Source organism: Pteropus alecto, unplaced genomic scaffold, assembly GCF_000325575.1.
Source record: "Pteropus alecto unplaced genomic scaffold, ASM32557v1 scaffold7, whole genome shotgun sequence".
Classification (NCBI taxonomy): domain Eukaryota; kingdom Metazoa; phylum Chordata; class Mammalia; order Chiroptera; family Pteropodidae; genus Pteropus; species Pteropus alecto.
In genome coordinates this window covers 56,390,234-56,410,442 of record NW_006494614.1, presented here as the reverse complement: position 1 = coordinate 56,410,442, position 20,209 = coordinate 56,390,234, and the positions used below count along the sequence as shown (strand labels likewise).

Genomic DNA, 20,209 nt, shown 5'->3' with positions numbered 1-20,209 from the left:
TAACCATAGCTCTGTGTGCAAGAGGGAAGGTGTTGCATATGTCATTCTGTCTTAGCTCCCCATTAGAATTATTTCTGTAAAAATTTTTGAAGGACAAGACCCATGTACCTGTTTCTTCATATTTCAAGAAGGGAGGATACTCCTGAGCCTCTGTCCTATCTTGAGCTTAATCTGAAGCAGAAGTGAGCTATGTGGGAAAGTGTAGGTGATGGAAAATAGGAAAAGCAGCTAGTGCCTTTGGGGATGAAAACATTGCCTGAGTGCAGCTGGGTGCAGACCATGACTGAATATGGTCCCTAGTCTTTACTACTAGACCATGTCTTCTGCTCTTGGTTACAGGGATGATTAAAAACAACCAGATTCTGCTTCTGGAGTCAGCTCTTCTTTTGGATTTCTATCTCCAGCCATGACTTCTTTTCTAAACTTCAGACTTCCATATCACTCTGGATCATTGTCTGGATATCACTCATACAACGCTTCAAACCCAGCATGTCTGAAACTGATTTCATAAGCTTTTCTTCAAATCGGATCAGCTAATTTGGAGATTTCACATCCACCCAGACATCTAAGCTATACACCCCTATGCACAGTTACTCATCCTTCAAAAACCCCTTGTTCCTGATCATAGATAACCCCCAGGTGAGAGGCTCTTCTCTGCCTCTCGAGGCCTATCTCTGGCTACTTCATCCATCCATTTATCCTCCAGAGATATTAAACTGCATCATGTGTTCTGTTCACACTTGATATTTCCCCTGCTTCCTTCAGTCATTTACTTGTATCTCATTCTTTATGACTTAGCTCAAGTATCATCTGTTAGTGACCCTCGAGTAGTCTCTCTTATCTCTTAGCACATTATGCTAAACTTCTTTCTTCATAGGCCTGGCCCCTGCGCTGCACTGTGAAATCCTCCTGGTCATCTGCCAGCACAATGACATGCACATGGAGGGTGATCACCTCCATGGTCAGTGTTTATTGGATGCAACAGAAGTTTTTGTTTCGCTGCTTCTTGAGGACTCTTTCTATGAGTTCTTTTACTGTATTATTCTTTTCCTTGTCCTTTGCGGGGGCATTTCCATTCTTAAAACAACTGTATAGAAGCAGAAAAATTAATTTACTGATATATTTCCCAGGAGGACTCAACATTATGTAATTCCTTTCATCCAGAAAGCTATCCAGACACTTTGCACAGCAAGGAGGTTGTAGTGCCACACAGTATTCAGGGAGATGTAAGGAAGAAAAATGAAGGTGAGGGAAGTAGCCCCCTGTAATACCTTGGGCACTAGACTGGGAACTGCAGAATTCCTTGCTTGGTAATGCCACATAGAATCATGCAAGAATCAGCCTGTGGATCTTATCTAGTTCATTTTTCCTTCATACTCCAGGACCAGAATTTAGCAATTTTATTCTTGATCTTGTTATACTTGTATCTCTCATTTGTTTCAGCTACTCTCATTTGAGCCACATACAATGGCCATCATATTTGTCTTTTTTTTTTTTTTTTTTTACTAATAATGAAACAGTTCCAGAGAATCTTTTTACTGACTTTCATTGGAGAAACCAGGCCTAGATTGGATATCTGGTCCAGAGCTTTATTCAATGACAATGATTCTTGAACAGAGTTGTACATTAGGAGCACTTGAGGAGCTTGATAAAATTACAGGTGCCTCAGTCCTGTTCTCAGAGGTGTATGGAGGGGCATAAAATGTATCTTTGGAAAACAGATTTTTGGTGATTTTGATATGCACCCTCGTTAAGATGCATTGTGTGTCACTTTGCTCACTAATTCTCTCATTCATTCATTTATTCCTGAAGTATTCCTCAAATAGCTACTATGTATTCACATTATCACTTTGCTAAGGGCAAGGACACTAATGAGAAAAGGGCATACTTTCTTCCCATTAAGAAGTTCCCAGTCTTCTAGAAGGAAATACAAGTAAATGAATACTTACAATACAGCATGAAGTTCCATAAAAACTGGTGGTCTCTATGAAAGCTGAGGCAGTGCTTGAATGAGAAGCTATTACCTCTACCTGAGAGTAAGGCAGCTTCCTTGATGTTCGATCATCTCTTTACCCCTCATAATCTGAAATTCCACAATTCTATGCTCTGTGTGAGCCTTTGTTCATTTATTGTGCTGGGCCCTTTCAGTGAGCTCTTTCAACTTATGTTCTGAGAAATATTATTTCTTCGATCGTTTTCTCCTGTTTATTTTCTTAACAAGAAGGTGCCCCTGCCCTTTGACCTTTTGTTGATCGTCTACCTTATTTCAGACTCAAGCTTAGCAATTATTATAATTTATTACAATTTCTTTCAAAACTGGGGATATTTTTTCTTCATTTTACAATGTGGAAACTAAAGGACAACAGAATATAAGTAACTTACCCAAAATAACAACTTGTAAGTATCAGCTTTAAACTTAGATTTGATTGGTTCTGGATCTACCTGTTACTTTCTATATCTCAGCTTCTCTTTTAAAAATAAACAAACAAACAAACAATAGGCAAAGGCTCCGTCTCTTTCAGAACCATTGTCAGAACCTTCTGGGAAGGGTTGCATCCTTGTTTCAAGAGGGGTTTTGTTACTAACACATGTTTGACGTTTCCCTCCCTGTAATTACTTCATATTTTTCAGTACTGATTTTGTTTGTCTCCTGTTTTGTGGTCCTTTACCTTCTTTAATGTGTCTTGTTTGCCATCTTTGAAGCACCCTTAGATTTGTGGGCGACAGCCCTGCTCTCCGAAGGTCTTCTGTTTCATCTCCATCTGCTTCACTGACTAGTGAGATATTGATTCCTTGGGAGAGCCTGTGGGGATTGGAGGAAAAATCAATATCTCTTTAGACTTAAGTGAGAAGCAGCTGCAGCAGCTCTGCAGCAACGTTCTTCGCTGATCTGACGTGTTGGGACACTGTTCAAAAACTGGGTTAGCCTGATGTATCCAGAGATTTATTGAGGTGACTGTCCTAGGAATATTGTAGAAAAGCCAATGACAGAAAAATTAAGAGTTATAAGTATATTTCCTTGAACTAAATGAAATGGAGTCATCTTTTGAGAATAATTTTGTCCGTCAAAAGTTGCCCCAGAAGAAAGAAGTTCTATGTGGAGAACTTGTATGACTCTTGGTCACTCTGAATTTTTAGGTGCAGGCACAGTCTTTGAGAAGCATAAGGCAAGTCATTTAGCTTTTATGTTCTCCAGGATTCTCACAATGAGAGAGAGGGTGTCAGGCAATGGGATGTGTAGCATTACCTGTATCATATGTTTCTGAAACATTGTGTGTAAAACCCAATTTTCAACGCTGTCCAAAGGGCCCATTATGGACGCCCTCCCTGGATGAGTCGCTTTGAAAAGGAAGAGCTCCTTTGGAAAGAGATTTATCACCTTCTTGTTCATCTGGTTATAAGTTTAAATTTTTGTGTTTCCAATTTTTGTAAAGAAGGGAAAACATGAGGAGAAAAGTCAATATATCAAATTCTAAAGAGGGCTCGTGTTATATCATAGGAATAGAAATTCATACTTAACCCCCAAATTTTCATGTCATTACACCTTCTATCACTGCGTGGAAACACAGGAAAATTATATTCGGATAGTACTTCAAAATCATCTTATGGTCTAACTTTTTATTTTACAATTTCTTTTACTCATTCATTCATTCATTCATTCATTCTTCAGATAAACATTGAGTACCTCTCCTCTATGTGGCGGGCACTGTTTTAAGCACCAGCAGTATACAGTGGAACTAAATAGATAAAATCCCTGCTTCTTGGAATTTGCCCTGTAGTAGATGAGACAGGTAATAAAAAGAGAAATATGTACACTACATAGTTTGTCAGTGGAGTATAAGTGCAAAGGAGAAAATTAAAGCAGGGAAGGAGTCTAGAGCTTGTGTGGCATATATGGATAGGATGTAGAGAGCAGTTCAAAGAGAGTAAAGCAATTGTAGACAGGTGGCCAGGGGAAGTTTCACTGTGAAAGTGTTTTTTTTAAAGATTTGAAGGAGGGACAACATTAAGCCATATAGATTCCTGGGAGGAAAATGGTCTAGGAAAAGGATGTAGCAAGGGCAGAGGTACTGTTGCAGGAACTGACAGCTGCACTTAAATAGAATGATAAAAATGATGTCAGAGAGGTCATTGGGTCAGGCTGAATCTTTAGAGCCTTGTAACAATGGTAGCTTTTGCCCTGAATGAGATGGGAAGACATAGGGTCTCATCAGTGATGTGATATCATTTGATTTAAATAATCATACTGGCAGTTATGTTGAGTCTGGATTTTACTGGGAATGGTTGGAAGCAGGAGATCAGCTAGGCCTCCATTGCAGTACCTAAGAAAGAGAAATTGTGGAAAGTAAAACCTCTGCATGTATTTTTGAACATATAACAGAGAAGATTACCTGACCATTTGGATGAAGATAATAAGAGAAAGATAGGATTTGAGGATGGCTCCAGTTTTTGACCTGAGCAAGTGAAAAAATAGAGTTGACATTTTCTGAGATAGGGGTACTGAGATGTGAAGGAATCAGTGGGGAGACATATCCAAGACTCAGTTTTGTATATGGCAAGGGATATGTTTCAAGACCTCCATGAGATACTTGAAACTGCAGATCTTATGAACCCTACAAATACTGTTTTTTCCCATACCTACATACCTATGATAGTTTAATTTGTAAATTAAACACAGTAAGGAGTTAACAACAACGATAATAAAATAGAACAGGTATAACAATATAATGTAATAAAAGTTATGTGAATGTGATTTTTCTTTCAAATATCTTATTGTACTGCGCTCCCCCTTCTTGTGATAATGTGAGATGATGCAGTGCCTGTGTGATGAGTTGAAATGAGGTGATGACGTAGGCATTGGGATGTAGCATTAGGCCACTATAAAGGTTACTTGAACACAAGCATTGCATTACCAGGACAGTCATAACCAAGGTAGCTACTAAGTGACTAACTGGTGGGTAGCATATATACTGTGGGTAAGCCGGACAAAGAGATGAATCATGTCTTGGGCAGGATGGAGTGGGACATTGCTAGATTTCATCACACCAGTCAGAACGGCACACAAATGAAAACATGAATTGTTTATTTCTGGAATTTTTAATGTAATGTTTTTGGACCATGGTTGACTGCAGGTGACGGAAACCAGGAAAGCAAAACTGTGGATAAAGGGAGGACTACTGTTATGTTAAAATCTAGAAGACAACTAAGAGCACATGTCAAGTAGATAGCTGGTTGTGATTTTGGAGTTCAGGAGAAAAGTCCAGGCTGCAGATAGGAGGATTAGGACTGATCCCTGGTCACTCCCACATTTAGATGGTAAAATAAGACCACAGAGTGGGAAGATAGTAGAGGACATAGGTATTTTGATGTTATCCAACCTTCTGATAGAAAATGAGGTTAGTTCTCGTCAGAGGTTTGAGCTCTGCTCCACCACCTTAGAAATATTGTTCTTCTTTGATATAATTAAATAATTAGTAGCCCTTAGGCATCATTTGAGTCAATTAAATTTATCCATTTTACTTTGTGTTTAAGCCATAGCTCCCCTGTCCACAGGATGGTATGAGGGCCATTATAGTAAAGATAAGATGCAAAAGAGAGTCTCCTGATTGCTCGATCTGAAATCTTCATTACAGAAAAAATAAAGTTATTTTGTTGTGCTAGCCCTTTCTTCTCTGTGTCATCTGTTCACCTTGCACCATTTTTTCAAGCATTAGTCTGCCCCTCAATTATAATACTTTTGTTCTGCATAAACCCCCATAAGGTCTTTTTCTACTTGTATCATTTGGGGGGGGGCATGTCCTTGTACTTGGCTTGAGCTACCTGACCCTATTTGGATGAGTTAGGACCACCCTTGAATCTATTCTGAGTTCACTTCCCTGCTTTTTTTCCTTCTGCCTTTTGTATATGTTATTTTTAAACCCGATCTTATGTCCCCATAGTCAAACTGTATTCTCTCAGATCTCTTCCTCTTTCTTCTTTGTTGGGTTACTCGTGATCGTACAGTTAGAATTTCTGTATCTGAGCTTCCTGTCCTTGTTTTTCTCCAGACTCAAAGTTATAAATTATTTTCCATCTGTGAGAAAAAACTCCATATTTTTTCATTCATTCTTATATATTTCTATTTTACAGTTCATGAAATATTTATAGATATGTTATTTCCTTCCTGTTGTCTGGGCTTGAGGGATAATATAAAGATATTAGGACTTTCTAAACTATTCATGGTTCAAAATTAATCACGCTTATTTTCTTTGTTCCATACCTTTGAATGCGAACATTATCATAGTATATATGCCTTATGAATAACTTAGAAAATAACCAGAATTATAAAATAGAAGATTAACATTATCTGTAATCAAGCCACCAATTGATCTCACTGTTAATATTTTAATCTGTTGCCTTCTAGTCAGGAATATGTATATATTGAAAAGAACTCCATCCTATCCTTTTAAATCCATATTTATTCTTAAAGTGTCAACCCATAGAACAGGCTCGTTAGCTATAGACCTACAGCTATATATGCATAATACCAGCAGAAGGAAGAAGAGAGAAAAAAAGTGAAAGGTATCCAGGGTAGGCAAGAAAAGTTGTCTCCTAAATATTTTATAATGTGAGGAAGCATGTAATACATCTTAAGATTTTTGAAGTTTATGTTTGAATCAGAAATGTCCAAAGTTATTACTCTTTTGAATCTATTTAATTAGGTGGAATTCTGTAAAAACAACCAAAAAATCAGAGCTGAAGTTAAATCTTAAGCTCCAAGAAGCCTCTTTTATTTTTTTTCAGAAAAAACTTGTTAAGCAACTGCTTTATACCCTTCTGAAGAGGTGCTTTGCTTCAGATCATTTGTTTCTCAATTCTACTTTCCTCTTTTTTCATGTCCAATATAAAAAACTCAATTATTCACTACTTCTGCGTACATTAAAATTATCAGATGCCACTAGATATGTATCTGTTTGATAATGCACAACTACATGGAAAAATATTTTTCCTATTTTAAAATCATAAATTGCTTATGTCTATCTAAAATGTAAATACATATATCTACATTAGTATAGATGATTGCAAATGTCCATAAAGCGATACAGTAAATACAACTTAGAGTTTTCTGATTTTGCTGTGATTCCCCCATGGCCAGTTTTGTGCTCTAACACCTAGCCTTTCCCTTTGAGCTCCCCCAGTTGTCCAAATGGAAGTTACCATCTCCTACGTACTCTGTCTCTCTAGTCATAGTGATTGACCAGTAGTGTCTACATGACCTAAGTGGGGCCCCTACTGGACTAAGAATTGCTTTAGCCTTCATTATGAACGCATGACCAAAACCAGATTCATCAGAGTCCTTTCCCAGGATTTCTCCAAGGCCTTTTTGCTTGGGTGGCAAAGCTATGAGGATGTAAGCGCAGAGGCTGCTGGCAGCTCTCACCCTCCTTGTATGCAAAAACCTGCTAAACAGATAAAGAAAATGAAGCTGACCTGATGGTGTTTCAGAGTCTAATTTTATTCTCTAAGGTTCTTGGGATGGCCTGAATCTTTCAGCCATTCCATCACTCCTGGGAGCTACCCTCCAGATGACCTGAGCAATTCAATAGGTTTCTGATTTTTGCAACCGAAAACTTATGGCTAATCATATTGATAAAGTGCTCTTGCTCTAGTAAATGATTGCCCGGATAAACGTCTTATACTTAAACTCTCAATTTGAGAAATCTTTCCCATTAAGGGAGCATTATTCTTAGGGCTCCCACAAGTTTAACTACATCAGTCAAGGACCGAAGATAGTCTCAAGAGTCACCTTCAATCCTGTTTGGAAAAAGGCAGAGTATAAATTCTCTCCTTTCACAGCTGATGAGACTGATGCCAGAGAAAAGACTTGATCTGTTTATAGTGACTAAGCTAGCTAGCTTGTAGCAACATCAGGGCTAGGACCCATGTCTATTAATTCTGTCTAAAGCTGCCCTGAATTAAAAACAAAAAACAAACAAACAAAAAAAACTTCGGTATAAAAGAGTTTAACATGGAGCAGTTCACAATGTTTTTTGGTGATTTTTAATTGGTATTAGTTCATTTTTCTTTCACAGGCCAGTTCATTCATAAATTACTTGAGTACATACATGACAACAGGCTCTGTAAGAAGCTGATAACACTCCAAGTACATAAAAGTGCCACTTCTGCTCTCGAGAAGTTTACTATCTAGTGAGAAGGTAAATTTCTATAAGTCTTTGCAGTCGTGCATGATAAGAGTTACTGTAGGAGACTGCTGTGGAAGCACCTGAGAGCTAATCCAACCCAAACTAATTCCGGTTGGAGGTGGGGTGTTGGTCAAAGAAGGCTCACCAGAGCAGATCATGCCAGGACCTTGTCCTAACTAGTCAGGCCCATTGTTTTCAACTTTGTTATTAGCATTATCTCGCTCTACTCTGTTAAAGTCATTTTAAAATAAACACATGAACTTCATTTTGAGCTAGGCTTGGAAAAATGGAGAAAGGCAAAATTGAGAGTAGCACTACCTAGGTAAAGGTTAAAAAAAAAACCCACAAATACAATGCAAAATCAGTTAACAAATGTCTGTTCCATACTGCCATCCACAACCACGGCCATATATAACACCACTATTCCTGATCAGTAGTTGCCAAATTGCGCAAAGAGGAACATGGGCCCTGCAAGACAGAGCATGAGATAAGAATTCTGTGATCAGAGAAGTTTATGAAACTCATTCTGTACTTGGAGATGAGAGGGGGAAAGGGGAACTGCTTGCTTTTCTCCAATCCTCCCGTTCCAAATTGAATCAGCCTTTTCTCGATTCATTTCATTGTGGTGGACCTTTACCCACTGCTCCAAGTTCTACTATGTTGCTTTGGTTCCCCCAATGTCTACCCTTCCAGAATGCTAAACCTCTTCTCCATTTAATGCAAGAAGTTCAATCATATGCCACATTCTGTGAGCTTTTAGAACTCTGAGGAATCCTGCGAAAAGAAATATTTAAAAATTATTTTTAACTTAACGTTTCATAAAATTATTTAACCATAAGATGCTTTTTTTCTCTCTGTACCATCTAATGAAACTTCAGAACCAACTTTGAGATATCTTACTCTAACAAAGAAGTATGTTTGTCCCTTCAAACATTCTTATATATAACTTCATAATAATATTAATGCAATGTTGTATTATTTCCCAAGTGTTATATTTTCTTTACGGGGCCTGTTGTGTGCTGACACTATTGCTGAGTTCTTGCACATATTTCATCTCGTTTTATACACATCCTCAATGACTTTGTGACATTGGCATTATTTTTATCACAGATTGTAGGTCAAGAAACTGAGGGTTGAAGAGAGGTTACAGTGACTTCCTTGAGGTTACACAGCTAGCAACTGGCAGAGCTAGGATAGTTCTGAGCCCTTCTACTAGCCTTTCCTCTTAAATCAACATTACACAAATAATAAAAGTTCAAGATGGCCAGAAGATTCTGAAACTGCCAAAAGTACTTGAATTTCATCTAAAAATTCAAAGTAGAATGAAATGAAATCCTTGTGAATTAGTTAGATGCCAGCAGCTGAATACTTCGAAAAGAGCTATATTTACTCTGTATGAGAAGGACATCTACAGATAGAGTGCAGTAAGAATAACCCAAGCAAAGCACATCGAGGGAATGGCCTGTGGTTTAGTTCAGTTGGAGACCAGCCTAATAATGGGAGCCAGTGAAGATGAGACAGGAGAGGAAAGTTGTGGCCATGTTGGTTGGCCCTTCGTTTAGTGGTCTAAACTGATTCTGAGTAGGCAATATGAGCCAACACATTTTTTTTGAAGTGGGAATTGGGAATGAGGTAAGACTGTAACTACACTTTAATTAGAGTAGTCAGGAGACAGTCTGGAAGGAATATGTAAGATGATTGCTATGGGAAGAAAATGGACACATGTGACCAAAGAGGAGACTACACAGGGCCTGACCTAGAATGAATGTCACAGTGACTGAGAGAAAGGAGCACATTATCATTATCTCTAAGCAGGGGCGGAAGTGGCCTAGACTAATACGATTATCACATATATGCTGACTCCATACTCTATTAAAGCAAAGAGTGTGAAGACTTTGATGAATAGTGGCTAGTCCATTAAAAGTGCTCAATGATTGTTTTCTGAATAATAAATTATTTCATTTAGTTACATGATATTTCAATATTATGTAATAGGAACTTCAAATTGATATACCACCTCTTTCTTAGCTATTACAAGTTTGTAGAATGAAGAAAAAGATAGTGTTATTCCACATCAGGAAGAATAAAATTATATAGTACATGCTAAGTGCTGCCTCAGGGAGGTTGTTATTTGACTGTGGAATTTAGGGGTTGGACAGCAAGGGATTTGGTAGGGAGAGGAAGACTTAAGGTCTAGGGTTAAGGCCAGAGTTCTTATAGTTAGCTACTATCATGACATTCCAAATACAAAAAGGCTATTAGAGGATGAATTTGTTTAGTTTTATCAGCACATCTGCTTTTACACATAGCTCTTATTCCCATACTTTTTCACTCAAGCAGTGTTATCTTAACAATAATGGCAGAAAGAGTTACATTTATGCTATCTGGAAAAGCAAGGGTTTCAAACTCTGTACCAAAGAGTTAGTTAAGTGATGGACAAAAAGGTTGTATATAAAGAAAAGATAAACTAGAGCCTTGGAAAGAAATTATTAAGCTAGAATCGACCATTCAGTTTCATAAAAGTTCTTAAGAGGAGAAGGTGATATTAAAATAATTGTATAAAAAATATAGTCATAAAAATATATAATGTTACCCAATTGCTACTTTTGCCCCAAATATAATATTTCTAATCCTCATTATATTGTCAGGTGGGTGCTATTATCTTTATATTATAGATGAGTTCCAAGAAAAGTGAGTATTTTGCTTAAATTCATCTATTTGTTAAATAGTAGAAGTCATCTGGAACAGTTTTTGGAACAACAAGGTTTAAAAAATTATTTTTAAAAGAGCAAAATTAGTATTCCAGTGTCGGTCTGCTCAACTGAAAAGTCTTTTTGGTAGTTCAGTTCTTCCTTTTAGTAGTCAGTCTCTCTTTTACTTCACCTGAAATCATAACTGGAAAACAAGAACGAGCAGTTTGACTTGTTAAGTAAATTTTGTTGTGAATATATATATTTTTTCATTCTCCGCAGTAATCACCCATATCTAAAATTATTATCGGGTTGAAACCTTAACTGTTGCTCTTCTGAGGGCCTTATTCATTTTTTCATTCATTTATTCATTAATTTGTTCATTCATCCATTTATCTAATATCTTCCGAGTGCCTCCTGTCTGCAGGCAATTTGCTAAACACTAAGATACAGCAATGAAGCCCCAAGAGCCCCTGATGCAGTGGAGGACACAAGAAAACAAAACAAGCCGTTACATATTGACCAGTGATAGGTGCCAGAATAGAGGGGTGCTCATCCCAGCCTGAGGGAGTCAGAGGCAACTACTTACAAGAGGTGATCACTGAAGGGAGATGATAAAGAGAAGTAGACACCAGAAGGGAGCTTGTGTTTATCTAAGAACCTATATATAATGTCTACGTGCTTCATCGATGTGTATCGTTTAATTCTAAAGTTCTAACAAGAATCCTATAAAGTGTAGTTATTATTAGCTTCAATTTGCAGATTAAACAGGGGAGGCTCAGAATTTGGACTTGCCATTGGCCCCATAGTAAGTAGCAAAACCAAGTTCTAAAGCTTCACTCCAAAGCTCATGATATTCCCACTACATCCTTCTCCTTCCTGGGACAATAGTGTTCCAGTCTCACTTCTCAGATTTGGCAGAAACAGGGTTTGAAATGGACTTCAACATTTTGTGCATAAAAGACAGAGGTTGAGGTAGGGCTATAGTGGGGGTGGGGGAAGTGTTGTCTGAGGACATAGTCTTTGGAGCTGATTTTATTTACTAACTTTCCTCTTTTTTCCTCATACCTCCATGTCGAAAATGTGACTCTGTCCTGTGTTGAAATCAGTGACAATATGGCTCAATCTGTCTTTCCCAGTGCCTGTTAGACAGACCAAAGTCTGGGAACTTTCAGACAGTGGGGCATCCTTAGAATTTGGTTGGTTGGAACCACATTTTCCACTTAACATTTTCTTTTCATAGAGAGTATGGCAAATTCCAAACCATGGGCCTTGGGTTCAGGCAGACCTTTGGGCGCTAACGCATTGTTGGCCATAGACTCTAAAAAGTCAGCAAGGAGAAGGAAAAGAAAAAGTATAGAAACTCCAAGGATTGGAGTTGGAAGCCAGATTCTACACCTCAATGAGACCTTGCGAATGCCATTTAACCTCTCTGAACCTCACTTTCCTCATCTGTAAAATGAGGGCAATGCCTTACACCTCACCTTTATTGTGAAGACTAAATGAAATGCCACGTTCTGAGAACAATGAAACATAGACGGGGCTCAGTTTGGTGGAGCCCCAATGAAAGCTCATAACTGTAGTGGGAAGAAGCAGTTATCCAAGGGAAATGGGGAGTAGTGATATTAGGGATGAGAGAGGAAAGAAGTGCTAAGCAGACAAAATACAGGTGTTTGCTGTGCACACCCCATATTAGATTTGAACTAAAATAAATGAAAGCTAGCAAAAATGTTTGGCACTTAGGTGCTCAATAAACAAGTGCTCAACCTTAGAGAAAGGATTTTAAAACCCCTGTTCTGTGTAAGACTTCTTACAGTGGTGTTATTATCCAGCAGGCCATCTCCTCTAATTAAAATTTCACAGGACTGAGGAATTTAGTACCCTAACCTCAGAGTCTCTGGCACACTTGGTATTTTGTTTGAGATTGATGTATTTGGAAAGATTAGGGGAGAACAAATTCTTTGCCAGCTTCTAACTAGGCAGATGTGAAGATTTCCTGCTAGAATATTTTGCTCTCTGGCACTGGGGTCAGAGATTAAATAATTTGCCACCAGACAGATGTTCTGAAGAGCTAATTAAAAAACCGACAAGTACCCAAGACTTCAGAAAATTAGATTTATATGATTTCTTTTATAGGAAGATCAGAATCACTGCAGCTTAAAATCACTATATTAAGTGATATTTCCAGCATGTTTACTATTACAATAAAAAGGAGAGCCTTTAAAGACATTTTTAATTATACAAGTGTGTCTCAAACCTGAATGCACATTTTAAAGAAGTGGAGAATCTTTTTAAAAATACCTATGCTGGGCCCCATCCCAATTATATCCATTGGGAGGAGGTCTCTGGGAACAGAATTGTTTTAACTCTCTAAAGTGATTTGAATATGCAGCCAGGATTGAGAATTACTGATTTATAAATAAAATTTATTTTAATATCTCTTTTAATCCTGAGAGACACTGTAAAGTAATGTGTGGAAGCAGGATAGGAAATGAATGGAGTTAGGCCAGTCTTGGTGGGAATGATAGAGTGACCCAGATCTTGTTCTGCTCTGGATAAGTTATCTAACTTTGTTAAAGGTTAAAGTTTCCTTACTTTTAATATATGGCTATTAGCTCTTTAACAGATTTTTGTGAGAGTTACATACTAAAGTAACTACGGTCATGCCACAATGAACAAGCCCAATCCCGTCTGGTCTCGGAAGCTAAGCAGGATTGGGCCTGGTTAGTACTTGGATGGGAGACCCTCTAGGAAGACCAGGTGCTGTAGGCATAAAAAAATTAAAAATAAGGGATTGTAAGCTGACAAGTTCCTTGCAATCTGTGAGGTCAACCAAGGGTTGCCTCACAAATAAATAAATAATAAGTGAATGAATAAATAAATAAATATAAAAATAATTTTATAAGTAAAGCACCTGTTATATTCCCAGCATAGACACTCAGTAATAACTCTGGAAGTTACCACCATTTGTTTTTACTAAAATGCTTCAAGACTGTTTGTCAGACATGCTTATTGATATAAATGTAAAGATTCTGAGCGGAGGCACAAAGATGAGCACACATCAGCCTAAGGCAGTCAACACAATAGACCATCTTGTCATATTGCAAATATGTAAATAAATCACAGTCAAATTCAGTCTAAGCGTATGTATCTTAGAAGTCATAGAATGTATAAATTTCCTTTATTTAATAGTACTAAGGTCTGTATAGTTTTGCTACTATTAATAAATGTGAATAAATGTGAATAAAAATTCCCAGGTAGTAGTTTGCACTTAAGCCAGCAGCTCTGTTTCTTCACAATCACCTAGAAAATGTGGCCTCGGCTGTGTCTACTTGGATGCCAAGTAGCTCAATCAATTGTATTGCAATATAATTATCCCAAAGGTCTGAATGTGTAGTTTTATCATGCAGGATTTGATGATCCGTGCTGGCTTTGGACTGAAAGGGAGTAAGAAGTTTGCTCTGTGTTGCTTGTACTTCTTTCTCTTAATCTGCCTTGGCTGTGACTTCAGTGATGTAGAGAAGGACCAGCAATGCAAGTCAGCTTTGCCTGTGGCCCTGTCTGCATTCTCCTACGCTGTTTATGCTGAAAATATGTGCCCTGCGCATGCTGTTCCTTTACTTATTTGAGAAATATTTTCTTGGGGGAGCTGAGATATGGTCTGGATCAAAGCCTGTGTTCTAAACAGTATACACCTTGCTTTTTGTAGTAAGTGTTAGTGTTTATTCTTCTTGCTGGGCTCACACTGGGCCCTACCACTTAGTGTTGTGTGTATTGGGGCTAACCACTTACCCCTTCTCAGTCTCAGTGTCTTCAGCTGCAAAGTTAAGGAATAGAATGCACACATTGTTGTGTTCTTCTGATGATTGAATGAGAGGAATATATAGATAACATTTATTGATTGTATACTCTATGCCCTTGTCTAAGTGTTTGTGCAATATTTCACATGTCCTAAATATTAACATGTATTAACGTACAATCACCTATAAAGTAGATCTCTTAGTTTCCTTTTTACGAATGAGGAAACTGAAACAGGGAGTGGTTAAGGTAATTTTTCCAAGGTCACACAACCAGAAAGTGGGAGAGCGGAGATAAGAATCTGGCTTGAGGCCTGTGCTCCAAACACTATATACCATGCCCTTTTGTACTTTGTATGTGATAGCCATAGTGGTAAATAATAATGTTTTCTCTTTTTCTTGGCTTCCTCTTGGAATTCTAATCTGAAATAGGCATGCTGTCACAATCAGCACCATGCTACACATGATAGGTATTTTAAAATAATTACTGATAGATTAATTGATAAAATAGTACTAAGGTCTGTATAGTTTTGCTACTATTAGATTTGTATTATGTTTATTGACACTTCACCTGCAAAACAAACTCAATGACTACCTGCCAATTTAGCATTCATTCCTCTACAGTGACCTGGCTCAAGATGCCCTTTTCAACGTTATTATCCCCTTGCTGTTTACATAAACCTTGCTAGTGTGTAAGCTCAGTTAAGATCAGGACTTATTTTATTGTCTTTATCTTTATGTGTCTAGTACATAGTAGGAATCTAAATAATATTAATTGAATGAATGAATATGGCTCAATTACCATGAACTTTCATTTTGTTCCTATGTGCAATCTAGAAGCAGGAACTGTCACTCCTCGGCTCTAATGGGACTAAACATGGTTCCATGTCCTAGTCCTGACACCAGTGAGCCTTTACTCAGCGTATTAAACTTCACAATTTCACCAGCATCATCTTATCTTTTACTAAAATGATTTGACTAGGCTGCCACTAATTGGGCTTAGGTTTTAGTTGTTTTTCTCATAGTGATGATGGATTTTCATTGATTTGTCCACACTAGCATTTCACCCACCTCATTAGTAGATTTCACCAATTTGCATATTAATGAAAGAAAACCCTATTTAACTGGTAAGTTAATATATGAGTAGAGGTTTAAAAAGTACTGCTGCCAAATCTAACATTGTATGTGAAGGAGGGCCCTTTTTAATGCTGAAAAGTAGATTTTCCTGTCATATCAACACGTTTTTCTTCTAATGTAAAAAAGGAGAGAGGAACTAAGATTTATTTAGCATCCATTGGGCCTAATGCTTTGGCAAAAACTTTTGTTATTGCACTTGATCTTCAAAAACAATCTTGAAAAGGAATATAGCTTAGTAAGACCCAGGCCTTGATGTCAAAAAGCCTGAGTGTGACTTCTGGCCCTCTACCCTACCTGCTGCATGATCCTGGAGAAGTCTCTTAATCTCAGCAAATTTCAGTTTTCTTTTCTACAAACGAATATGATGATATTCCATGTTTGGCATTTGGGGTAGGATTTTGTTGCCTCCTCCCCAACACACAAGAATATCCAAATGGAAGTCAAAGTACTGTTTTCGTAATGACTGGGGAGGTACTCCATAACCACTCAAATGTAGGGCTTATTTAGGGAGGTGTTCTGGCCCAGGAGGCCAAGGCCTGTGAGGCTAAGTGAGGTTACTCATCCTCACTTTCCTTGAATCTGAGACATCAGAGGACCTGGACCTGGCTTCCATTTGTTCATATAAGCAAGTTGCTGGACTCAAGAGCAAAGCATTGGGCTGGGTGTGTCTCCACCAAGGTCAGAGGGCCACAGGTAGTTCATGGTTGACCTCCCTCTGGGCACAACATCAGGAAGAGGAATTGTAGCAGAAGGTACGCCAAGCATGAGCAGTGAATTGAAGGCATAGTAACCTGCACAGCAGAAAAAAGGTCAGAAGTAAGCTATTCTCTGAGGATTGGCTTCCATGGCATGAGGTGGTACTTGAGCTGAAGATAGACAGACCATTCCCACCCCACCCCAACAATAACAATAAAATCAATAAGAACAAAAAACAAATCCTGGGATTAAATAAGATTATGCACACAAAGTGCCCAGCACGTTCACACTGTGAAAGCGCCAATGATCATTATACCTGGCAAAGAGAAGCAATTTTTTATTAGATAAATATTATCATCAAGATGATTGTATACATGAAGAAAGGGAGGCTCAGAGACATGAATTCTGATTTAAAAATCAATAACAACAGCATCACAAACAAACACAAAAGCAACCAGAACTTCACCTTGTTTTAGATTTAATAACTCCCAAAAGCATTTTTATTAAGGTTCTGTAAATAGGAGAAAATAACCAGACTGTTGTCTAGAACTTGAAAAGTTACTTTACGCTTTCATAGCAGGTGAACTCAGTATTAGGCTTGAAGGATAGGGAACATGCTAATGAATATTTACATCTAACATCAGTAGGCATTAGCCATAGATACCATTTGAAAACTATCACTACCTCTTATATTTTCCATGTAATATGACTTCACACAATAATCTCAAAATATATCAACCAGTTTTGCACACAGAGAAAAATTAGGGATAAGTAGTTACATTTCAGATTGGAAAAAAGGTTTTGTAGTAAAACGGTTTGACAAATCCTTATGTCTTTACATTAAATATGAGGGAACACAGCAGAGAAGTTCTACAAATAGTGATTAAAACAGTCAAATTTGACTTTACTGGAGATCAAGTTTTTGTGCTTAGTACACTGGTAGCAAATATTTCACATTTCTTAGTTTTCTGACTGTCAGATTAAGGTCAATTTAACCTGTAGTAACTGAACAACATATTGTAGATTCAAATGTTTGCTCCATACTTTCCCTAAATTAAAGTTTATCTCATCCTCGAAACTATTCTCATATTTCTGATTTTATATTTTTTCTTTAAAGACTATATCCATCTGGATTGTCTAGGCAATGTCATAGTAATAAACACCCCAAAATCTCAGTGACTTAAAACAACAGGGTCATAATTCTCACTTATGCTACATGTGCCATCATGGGACACTTGGCTCTTCTTGATCCTCATTCATGGACCTAGACCAAGAGAATTTCCATCTCTGTGCTTCTGTGATTGCACAAGCAGGATCAAAAGAACGTGGTGATTTGAGCACTGGCTCTTATTACCCCTATACGAAAGTGAGACATATCATTTCTCCTCACATTTCATTGTCCAATGAAAGTAACACGCCTAACTTCAAAGAGGTCAAGATAGTACACTCCTAAACTTTTGACCTGAAAGCAGAGAACCAGAAATACTTGGGAAACTACTAATGACCTCTATAAGAAGTATCTTATTATTTCTATTTCATACCAAGGTCACAAGAGTAGTATGTGGCCTAAGTTAGATTGAAGACTTGAGTGTCTTCTACAGTATTATGGTATAGTGTAAGAGTATGTGAAAATAAGAAAATTGCCTTCTAACTTACATTCAGCATACTAAGAGAGCCCACAAAACACTATTCCTCCTATGCAACAAAACAAAATAAATATTTTTGCCTTTGTGGAGGACTAAAAAATAAAGTTCTTTGAAGGAATAAATGAGAGTGAGGGGAATAGAGGGCTCATGAATAGAGTATAGGAAAAGATATTTAAATGAATTGCCAAAAATACTGCCATTCTGTCACATATAGGTCTCGGCTTCAGCATTATTTCAGAATATTGAATAAGAAAAGCTGTTTTGTCTTTTTTACCCCCTTAGGAAAATATAAACATCGACGAAGCCTCCAGATGCCTGGTGAAACATATACTTGCAAACGAGTGTGACCTAATGGAGTCCATTGAACCGGATGTCGTGAAGCCCCATCTCACATTGCCCAAGGTTGTCAGCTGCTCCAGCTGTGCCAAATCTTAGAAGGCTTCTTTGCTGGCATATGATGGAAATAATCCCATCATCTCATGAATTGTGTCTCAATTTTTACCATTTTGAGTAAATGTCGTGATGGGGACATACATGTGGCAAGCCAAAGATCTATGCCTGTTTCATTCCTATAAGAGAGAGAAATAGCAATGTTCTTTTTATGTTTGTTGTTCGCCGCCCCCAACCCCCAGCATCAGCACAGTGTTTACGAGCTTTTAAAATATTTAGTCTGTTACAAAAAAATCTGTGTTGTAGCTGACCATAATTCTGCAGGACCAGAGTGGGCCCTGTTATTTGCTTCTTTGAATCAGGCAAGGCCTCAGGTCTTAAAGAGAAAGGGGAGAAGAGCAGACTGGCTGGCACGTTAAGCACTGGATTTCTCTTTGCCCCTAGTATCTTTGTCCAGATTTCAATACATTTTCTGCTGCTCTGACAGGCCTCTTAAGCAGATACAATATTTTCTCCAGAGATGACCTCCATTCTCAACAGACATAAGAGTTATCTCTGATTTAGCTCTTCAGAGGCATATGCACAGTGTTCCTGTGCTTTTGTTGTTTTTTATTGTCACTTGCCATGCCCTGAATGTTGGTTTAACCGAAAGCTGTATGAAAAGATCTGCCCCCTGTATATGCCTCTTTCTTAGCTTTTTCTGACTCAAGCTGTGGGACTCTTCTGTACATGTAATATATGTTATATATGTTTTCACAAGTGAAAAATAAAACAATAACAGATGCTGCTTCCTTATTTCTGTAAGTGCTTTAAGTTTCTTAGTATTGTGAACTTTTTTTGACTCTGTAACCAAGGTTCTCAAGACCCATTTCTAAAACTTTATTTCAAACAGGAGATGGAAAATGGGCATTTAAAGGAACTGCTGGGCACTATTAAAACTAAGATGACTCTATTCCATCTGTATGTATTGTTCATATTGACATTTAGGCCAAGAAAGTAGTGTATACAAAGTTGGTTGAGCAGAGAAATATATCCTCATATATTCTAATCAATAAAGGTGCCAGACCAATCAACATACTAAAAACAAACAAACAAACAAACAAAAAACCCTAGAAATATGCATGGTGATATCTTGCCTTACACAATGGCTATGGTGTTGATATGCTGCAGGTAGCTACTATTTTTTTTTTATAATAGTTTTTAATGGCATTATTTTCCATTAATATTCATGATATACTCACAGGATATTTATGTTTTTCTAACGTGTTTTCATGTGTCCTATCTATCTTATTTTGGAATTCACTGTTTCCATACGTACCAAGCACACAACTTCCTATTCTATGCAAGTGTTCAATACTGTCCCCAAGGGCACTCTCTGGTCATTGGAGCATTTGGCTACTGTGAGGCCAGCAGACGGAAGTGCCAGGGAGTTAATGTCCCCAGGAGCAGCCCTCCACCAATGACAGGAGGGATTGGAGGGTAAATGCCCCAGGTTCTCTGTTTCTCAGGGATGACAGTGCTGAGGATGCACTATTAAGGCTCTCAGAACCTCCCAGGGATTAAACTTCTGGTTCCCACAGGGGAAACTTTCCATCAGATTCATCTTTTATTGACTTCCTTTCTGTTATTCCTCACTTCCCCACTCCTTTACTGGTTCTTCCTGGGTTCAC

General features: G+C 37.8%; 1 protein-coding gene and 1 pseudogene across 1 annotated transcript in view; both read left to right on the top strand.

Annotated features, from left to right (window-relative positions):
* Window positions 1-19,334, top strand: part of RAB38 (RAB38, member RAS oncogene family) — a 44,521-nt gene extending 25,187 nt beyond the window's left edge. The window contains exon 3 of the mRNA XM_006926699.3: window positions 18,432-19,334. Coding sequence (XP_006926761.1) covers window positions 18,432-18,584 — 153 coding nt within the window. The 3' untranslated portion in view covers window positions 18,585-19,334. The remainder of the gene's footprint in view (window positions 1-18,431) is intronic.
* On the top strand, window positions 13,527-13,645 carry LOC112474908 (annotated as a pseudogene).
* Window positions 19,335-20,209: the final 875 nt, after the last annotated feature.